Below are 8,809 nucleotides of genomic sequence, written 5' to 3'. Positions count from 1 at the left end.
ATTGTGTATCCAAATGATCTAATATACACACTAGAGTACGGTATTACCTCACACTGCGGTCCTGAACCATCATAAAATCCTATATGTCACCATCTTTTCCACGATCTAGAGCACTCCATAAGCATTGTTGTCGATTCGTAGAATAGACAATTGGCACACCAAGTAGGGGGCACTAGATTGTTTTAGTTGATCATATGGCTTCTTCTCGTGTAACCATAATCACTTGGCCATGGTTTCCCATGGGGACGGCTGTGAAGTTTGGTTCATTGGAGTTCATCACCAGGGCAAGCAGCCACCTCAGCCTCATCCTAGTCGGTGTCAAGTTAGGTGCTGGCAAAAGTCACTTCACCATTGGATTAGAATTCAAGATTAGAGCGATAAATTTCATGGTCAACACCACTAGCCAACTTCGGTTAGCGACGTATGTTGGGTTCCCAAGCACGACAATGGAGAAGAAAGTTGTGGAGCGGTGCTTTGCCAGGAGGTAGGGTGACGAGGGCATCAATGTTTTAGATACACATGACATTTCTCAAGTTGTTATGCAAGTTCCAATCACTACAGCTCGTGCACACCAATTGAATTTATAGGTAAGGTCATTCCTAAGTATTTCTTTATGCAATGTTGATTAGATTTATTTGTACTTAGCAATATAATTATGATTAGGAAACATGGACAGAACCATGAAGTGCATGGAGTGAAGACAGGGGAGAGGACAAAACTAACATGGGCATCTAAGTCAAGATGGAGGCTCAAGTTATCTCAATTTTAGGTCCATCTCAATATCAAGGAGCAGGTCACACTAAATCGGTTACCAAGTCACATACGTACTTCGGTTTTGACATTGTACATATGTACGGAAATTTAATGAGATCACCTTTCCGAGGATCTAGTCTAATGTAAAAGTTCCTTCTAAATCAATAGGATGCTATGCAATGTCTTTTGGGTTGTGGCCTTCTATCATGTTGGATTTCAATAGAGACGTGTCTAGGTGTCCTTGGGTTGACCATAAACCTTTTATATTCATGTTTAATTAGATTATTCTATCGTTGCAGTTTTGTCGTTGGTTCGGTTTCTAGAAACCCAACTTGTGAGATTCATCTATATTTGCAATATATTCAGATTGTTTCTTCTATTATCTTCCTTGTATACTGTATTCGCTTGCAAGAGATAGCCTTTTTGGTGAAGTCAACAACATTTCGACACAATTGATAACCAATAGAGCGGTGGTGTAATGATTGCGAAGGGTTCGATCGTTTAGTCTGAGCCTTTGAATCATCAACGTCAAATCTCCATAATTGACCTATGCATACCTTTCTGTAGATCAGAACCTAGTTTTTTTCTTAGTTGGTATCAGAGTGTCAGATTGCTTGTTAAGTATATTTATCTTGATCTTTCTTTTGTTAAGTTTCCTTTACCTAGAGCTCAGAAAACAACAAAAATATTACTTTTCACTATGCAAATCTGTTTGTACCTTAGCAAGTTTAATCTTAGTTTCACTTTGTTGAGTGTGTGTCCTAGGTTAAGTCATGTCGTTGGTTTAGTTCTAGTTGTTAACTTGAGCGAGGGCCTTCCTTGTGAGATCAAGTTCTACTTCATTTTGTTTTCTAGCCACCTTGTGTTAATAACCCGCTTCGCAAGCATATAGATTGGTTGCAAACGTCCTTATGTTAAGCACCCTACATCATAGTCTCCTTGTCAGCCACGGTTACTCCTTTATACAAAGTTTGCTCTAGCCAGACATTGAAATTGGCGTTGTGAAACCCTGATTCATGCCACCTTCAGTAAAACAACCATAACTTTCACATAAGAGTTGGAATCAGGCAAATAAACCATCTACAGATATCTATAGAAAATTTACGTCTGATTCCCCCCACTTTGTTAGGTTCGCCCAAATTTCATTGCAAAATTCCCTTTGAAAGATGGAGTTTTCAAATCTTAAAAAATTCATGCCAATAGATACAACGAATGTCTCCTTGGCTCATAGTCATCCTACACATACATTTATTTATAAATTAGAATATTAACCTTGAAAGTAGGCAATTGTAGCTCATAATTCTTCATGCACGCATGAAAAGAAAAACAAGATAACCATTTCGTTCATCAACAAGATTCAACAGCTACTTACCTTTGTGTTATAAAAAATAAATTGGATGGTTCACTAACAAGATTTTGAAATAAAACTTACCCGTTGTGAATTGGCACATTTGGAACATTTATTTGATTCCGAAGATTTATATCTTCAATCCATGTATATCAAGGACATTCTATGTGCATGGCTTTTCTAAAGTGCTCGGTAAGGCAAGTTATTTTTCTAAATGGGATTAAGAGAATTAGGATCTAGTATGTAAAGTTTTCTTGTAATAAAGGTTCCACATTGTTCTCTTGGTATGAGAATCTGCAAAAGGTTATCAATTCAAATAGATAAAAACATACATAAATAGGAGAAAAGTATATCAATATTGTTGATTTGCATCTTACAATGTTGTAGTCAGTTTTGGACCAGCTACAAACTATATTTGCTAGTCGTATAATATCAAGATTTTGACGAAAGTTTGGGTGTCACCCAAATCCAATACTATTATGTAGGATATAAACAATAATGGTTTTAAAACATATGAAAAAAAGGGATGAATATAAGTTATTATAAAAATGTAACCCAAAATTGCAAGTACAACATTGGTTTTTTTCATCATTTGGATGTCATCGTACGTAAACTTTCATACGACCATGTTGAAGCAATCGCGGTTACTCCTTTATACAAACTTTGCGCACATACTTTCCTAGGAATCAATAATAAAATATTAAAATAATCGGTGTAAATTTATGTAGATCCATATTTTACAATACTGACTTACTCCAATGATTTAGCACAACTTTGTCCTTTGATGCAGTTTGGAAATACCGTCTTTCAACTAATGTAAACCCATCATAGAGATAACAGACAGAAGTGAATCATATAACAGACAGAAGTGAATCATATTTTTCTTCTCTAGATAGAGTCTGATATGAGAGGCAATTTTCTTTCGACTATCCAACATTATGACATCATCTCAATTTACTTTGGTTTCATAGTCTTAACCATCGTTGGACGTCACTCTAACCTCATTTGTTTTCCAACATAATAGTATGCTCAGTAGCTTATCTATGAAATGTTCAATATCTCCTCATGTAGTAATAAAGTTACATTTACTAACAAAAAATACAAAGTAAATGTGTTATACTCTTTTGTTTGCTTAAAAAAAAGAATTTCACATACGCAATAGAAAGAGAAAGTGTATATCCTATCCAGTATTCCATATACTTAAGCATTAATAGACCACATGAAAACTGCATTATAATAAAAAATTTCACTACAACAATAATACATTTAACATAAAGCATATATCTTGATATAAAATTTAAATAGAGTATGTTTTACATTATACCTATCCTATTGCAATTTTTAAAAAGTTCGGTGATCCGCTAAGTTGTAATATGAAGATTTAGCCATACATAGGTACCAAGGTGTATCCATCAAGCAATAATGCTTAACTGATAGTCTATTCTTTTGTGTTGTTTAATTATTGTTAGTAGTGGTGGACCTAAACAAATTATTATTAGAAAAATTGGAGCATAAATAAATTATTATTAAGAAAATTGAAGCAATGTCATAGTCACAGAATGTGGCAGAGGTGTCAACAACTCAACACTGTAAAAATGCCAACGCAAAAGAATCCATTACTTATTTTTGAGCGTTCATAACCAATACATCCGACGTTTTTATTTAGTGGTATAAATCTATTAATAAAGTCTGGGTCAAAAATAATCTATTAATAAAGTCAAGTCTATATAAATGCCAATTTATATCCTATTAAATATAAAGAGCTAGAAAGTAACAGTTTATGCTTAAGAGAGTTTGCCACTATCATTAAGATGATTTTTAGGTGCATCAACATTTTTTTTTTGATTTCAATAGTGCCGTCAGGTTTAAGCATGTTGAAAATACACATCGGCTCAAATTGACTCCTCATTAGTAAATGTACATAGTTTAAAGATAATCTCTCTCATTACATTTTACATTTTGAAGTATTAAATGTTAACAGTATTTGATTAGATGCTGGCATTTATCTTGATTGGAAGATATGGTTGATCAAAAGTTAACACCCAACTTTTCGCCTACGCGATTAAATAAATTTCTTTTAAAAAGACAAAAATATTAACAAAACCCCGCGTTAAAGGTAATAATGGATGGACAATTGGATCGTTTCACAACCTGTTTAACACGAAAATTTTAGTTCAAGGATCCATAAAATTTTTGTTCAATCCAACCGCAATGCACCATATCACCTTAAGATACATATTTTCAGTTTACAGTTTAGTAAAAGGTATAAAAAAATTTTTAGTACCTCAGGATATTTTTCATGGATGATAAAAAAACCCTTAAATTTTAGACCAGTAGGGATGCTTAGCTTTTTTGCGTTACTGATTCAAAATTCGTTCAAATTTCATCGCTCGAAATTTGGGCCCAAAAAACTCATCGAATTTCAAACGAAAATAATTGAATCCGGTAAAGCTGTCTCGTATGAAGCTTGCAGTTGGATCCCAAAATGGCAAAAATCGATGTCTTGTTAGTGCCGTAAAAAACTTCCATGAGAAGCAGTAAGCCCGAATTTGTGATATTTGATTTGCTTCATCTTCATATTGCGATAATAAATTTGAGTTCTCGTCTCCCGTATTGCATTGTCTGTTCGCAAACATGCTTGCACCGCAGGATAATAAATCCGTCAAACAAAAGCACAAACACCACATAGATAAATATTTTGCAAACAAATTAACAGAAAATCAGGAAAAAGGAAGAGACTGGTGGGCTGGATTCGAACAGCGATCAGAGCCTGTCGGGATGTATGATGGGTCATCACTTGCATGACATATCAGGGGATTGACAGACTTTCATACATGGATCATCACCTCGCATGACCCAATCCACTCCAGCAAACAGATTATGCACAAGAGATCTTTTCACAAAAAAAAGGTACAACCACAAGAAAAACAAAGCAGGATTTAGAGATCCAGATTCAATCGAATCTGGCGCAAGAACACAGGTATGGGGGAGCTCAGAACTTCTTAGAGGATTTGTGTCACCGACACCGGCGCATCCGCCTCCGGCACACGGTTTTCTTTCCTCATCGCCCCACCCGCTCAATCTATCACACAAACAGCAGCAGCAGCAGCAGCAACAGATTGATAAAAAAAAATCCCAGTGAAGAAATCCCAGAAACCAACAACCGGCTGAAGAACAATCAAGAAGATCAGAATCAGATTTGTTGGACGAACGATTCTAGTAAGAAAACAACAGTCGAAGGGAGAGAAGGAACGCCGTCGATGCAACGCCGGCGGCGGCGGAGGGTGACGCGGCGTCGCTGCGGCCGTGGCGTTTTATAGAGGAGGAGGAGGCGGCGGCTGGAAACCCTAACGAAGAGCCCAAGCCCAACAAACGATGGCCCAGAAAAGCCCAGCTGTCAACTCCTGCCAACAGATAAAAAGGAAACCACTCAAACGCGAAAATCGTTTCATGTTTTGTTGTTGCCCCCGGTAAAGTTTGGGGAAAATCGCCAAAACACTGTCAGCGTTCTCCAGAACATTATCAGTAAATAAGAACTCAGCGTTCTCCAGAACATTATCAGTAAATAAGAACTCTCCAAAACATCACTTATTAAAGTAAACAGGGTAGTCATGCTAAAACGTCAAAATTCACACATTAGAACGTTTTAAAAGAAAACTGTCATTAAACGTGACCATTCTATCCCTAAGCCTTGTATTAGCCATATATTATTCTAGAAATTAATAAAAAATATTTATTTTCGAATAAATAATAGTAAAAAATATGAATAATTGTTTTTTCGCACAAAAAATGCCATGACGTCTTCAAAAAGTCATATATTATTCCAGAAATTAATAAAAAAATACTAAAAAGATTTATTTTTGAATAAATAATCATAGAAAATATGAATGATTGTTTTTCGCGCAAAAAAATCATGGCGTATTAAAAAAATTCCAGAATTTTTCAGAACAAAAAAAAATTTGCTATATAATCCCAGGATACACTTTAAAAATAAATATCATTCATTGATTCTATAAAATTCTTTGACAATCATATATCGAAATTTTTTGGCATGGTTCCCATAATCCCAGGATACACTTCAAATCTGCCTAACAGATGCAAAGTGAACGAGCCCATAAATTCTGGAATTTTTTGAAGACGTCATGGTATTTTTTGCAGGAAAAAACAATAATTCATATTTTCTACGATTATTTATTCAAAAATAAATATTTTTTATTAATTTTTGGAATAATATATGGCTAATAAAGGCTTAGGGGTAGAATGGTCACTTTTAATGGCTGTTTTCATTTAAAACGTTCCAATGTGTGAATTTTGATGTTTTGGCATGACTACCTTACTAGTGGTGTTTTGAAGAGTTTTTATTTACTAATGGTGTTAGTTTTGGAGAGTGCTGACTTTACGAGTGGTGTTTTGGCAATATTCCCGTAAAATTTGATGCAAATTATGAAACTAAATTTCTACGTTCGAACAAACGGTCAGCGTCGAGTCCTTTCTAGTTTTGAACTATACAAAGGCGTTTTACAGGTAAATATAATTTGATGTGACTCATACATCCATCTTTCGACTTAAAGAAGAGAGATATGTGGTATAAGAAATAGGCTATTAAGTTTGTCTAAATGAATTGTGAATACATCCGTATCCTTAAAATACTGAAAGAACTGTCATTACACCCATCACCTAATAGTGATTCAAATAAGCTTTTGTTGCCGCAAAGCAGAGATTGGAAGGGACAAAGCCGTTTCTATGTGTGTATATACTGAAAGTAACCAATGGACTTCACAGCCAACACCGAGGGATTACAGAGCCAGCTGGAACAGCAGATGATGTGGCTCAAGCCATCAAGACGAAAAAAACATATTACACCGATGAAGAGTTGTAGTGACTTGAGAAAGCCAATGCAAACATAGAAACACAGCCATTTGAATCAAACAAGATCTTTAAACACTGGTTGGGAGCAAACGGAGCCAACACCTGACCAGTGGTAAGGATTCAGTTTATTCCTGTTCGTCAGTACTACTACAAGATAGCAAAGACACCTATGGGAATTGGGAAGGGAAGTCATGTAAAGAAAAGAGTCATCTGTTTGTTAGAAATTACTAATGGGATTGAAAAGTAGCAAACCGGTTATGAGTTCTTCGAGAGCCAAAGAATAATAGTTACAGAAGGTAGGCTGACATATCTAAAAAACAATTCATCTTTTGCTTGGCAGGGTAGACACTAGACAATAATCTCTGAACTGTGTACTGTACATAGGCCTGTAATAATCACTTCTTTAGTCTGTAGATGATTGCAGTAAGCAATACCCAATGCTAAAGATGAAAGTTTCCAGTGTGTTTGTCACTTTTGTCCTCAATCAAATTACCTTTTTGAAGAAGCATATACCAGCAAAACTAAGTAGCAGTGTAGTTTATACTACTAGTATCCACAAACAAGAAAAGGGATAGTCTCAACGAAAATATATGCCTTCCCTAGGAGAATACAGTTTGGTTAATGTATCCCCTTTGGTAAGTGTATCATTCAACCCTGAGTTTGTTCTCAGTATTCTTCTCAGCTTTCTCTAACCGAGAGGCAGGTAAGATAGATCTCAGTTGGTTGTTCTCCATGTTTGACAAGAGCTGTGCAACAGTCTTGATTTGAGAAGCACTGCAAAGTTTGAAACAGAATGTTAGCAGGGATGATATAAATACAAGGAGAAAACTTTGCCCATGCCGTCAGTCAAAAATCTATAGGGCACATAACAAATACTAATCAGCAATTAACACCTTATTGTGTTTGCAAATTAAATGAATTGAGAAGGTCACCTTTGGAAACTAGCTTCCATGTAAGCATCCAAGGAAGAAACCACATGAGGTAGCTGATGCAAGACCTAAATAAAGAGAGAAACGTTAAATGGCCACTTCAACGGAAGCAGTTTCCTATCCAAATTATTCATCATTTTCCTTACTTGCCCTGTGTTCTTAGCAAGTGATGCCTTTGCCAACAGTTTCTTGGGAAGTTTTGCCAGGTGAGCCTGTGACCAAAAAAAAAAAAAATAGAAATCCTCTATTAAGTAATCCTAGAGAAGAAATCGAATCCTAGAGAAGAAGAAGGAGGGGGCAAGACGACCTGGGCAGGGGAGGACTCCTCCATGAGGTGGAGGAGGTTGGAGGTGGAGTGCAGCGCCTGCGCCATCTGCTCCGCCACCGCGGCCTGCGCCTGCGCCCCGCCGCCGGCCATCTCTGGCGGTCCGGCTGCGTCGGTGGTCTGGATCCACACAGGGAAGGGAGAAGGAAATACGCAACGAGAGTGAGAGAAGAAACTTGTAGGCCCTTGCTTTCAACTGGGCTTCCATGTTCGCCTCTCATGCCACGGGCCTATGGGCCTCGATTCCTCCATCACAAACCGATTCATTCTCTGCCTCCAGTGCTCTTTTCATTTTTGTTTCTTCACGCCGTTGATTTTTGGTCAGCATTTGAAATTTTGTTTTTTTAATGTTTATTTGATAATTAAGTATTTTTTTTGTTATGATTTGATTTATAACTAAATGCACTTTAATAATGACTTATAGTTTAGGATTATTTTCACAAAATTTTTCAATAAGACCAGCTATCAAACGTAGGTTTAAAGTTAATAATGTCAAATAAAAAAAAATGGAGAGAGTTCTTGAAAGCGGATCCATTCCCCCACCCTATATCAGGTAAACACCATCGCTTCCACAAAAGTTATAAG

At 36.3% G+C, this 8,809-nt stretch overlaps 1 protein-coding gene and 2 non-coding genes across 3 annotated transcripts; all 3 read right to left on the bottom strand.

Moving 5' to 3' along the window:
- Positions 1 to 4,860: 4,860 nt before the first annotated feature.
- Positions 4,861 to 4,952, bottom strand: LOC121053669. The gene has a single exon (XR_005811214.1). It is a non-coding gene; the product is annotated as a small nucleolar RNA snoR14 (small nucleolar RNA).
- A 137-nt stretch (positions 4,953 to 5,089) lies between these two features.
- Positions 5,090 to 5,171, bottom strand: LOC121053667. Its single transcript, XR_005811212.1, has one exon. It is a non-coding gene; the product is annotated as a small nucleolar RNA U61 (small nucleolar RNA).
- A 1,561-nt stretch (positions 5,172 to 6,732) lies between these two features.
- On the bottom strand, positions 6,733 to 8,385 carry LOC102712613 (tobamovirus multiplication protein 2B-like). The gene is made up of 4 exons (XM_006648478.3): positions 8,207 to 8,385; positions 8,046 to 8,111; positions 7,903 to 7,967; positions 6,733 to 7,744 (listed from the first exon to the last, which is right to left on the bottom strand). Exons 1-4 carry the CDS (start codon positions 8,315 to 8,317, stop codon positions 7,615 to 7,617), a joined length of 372 nt encoding a protein of 123 aa, XP_006648541.1. The 5' UTR covers positions 8,318 to 8,385; the 3' UTR covers positions 6,733 to 7,614.
- Positions 8,386 to 8,809: the final 424 nt, after the last annotated feature.

Source organism: Oryza brachyantha, chromosome 2 (assembly GCF_000231095.2).
Source record: "Oryza brachyantha chromosome 2, ObraRS2, whole genome shotgun sequence".
NCBI classification, from domain to species: domain Eukaryota; kingdom Viridiplantae; phylum Streptophyta; class Magnoliopsida; order Poales; family Poaceae; genus Oryza; species Oryza brachyantha.
Note: the sequence above shows the minus strand (reverse complement) of the source record. Positions and strands in the feature narration are given on the sequence as shown.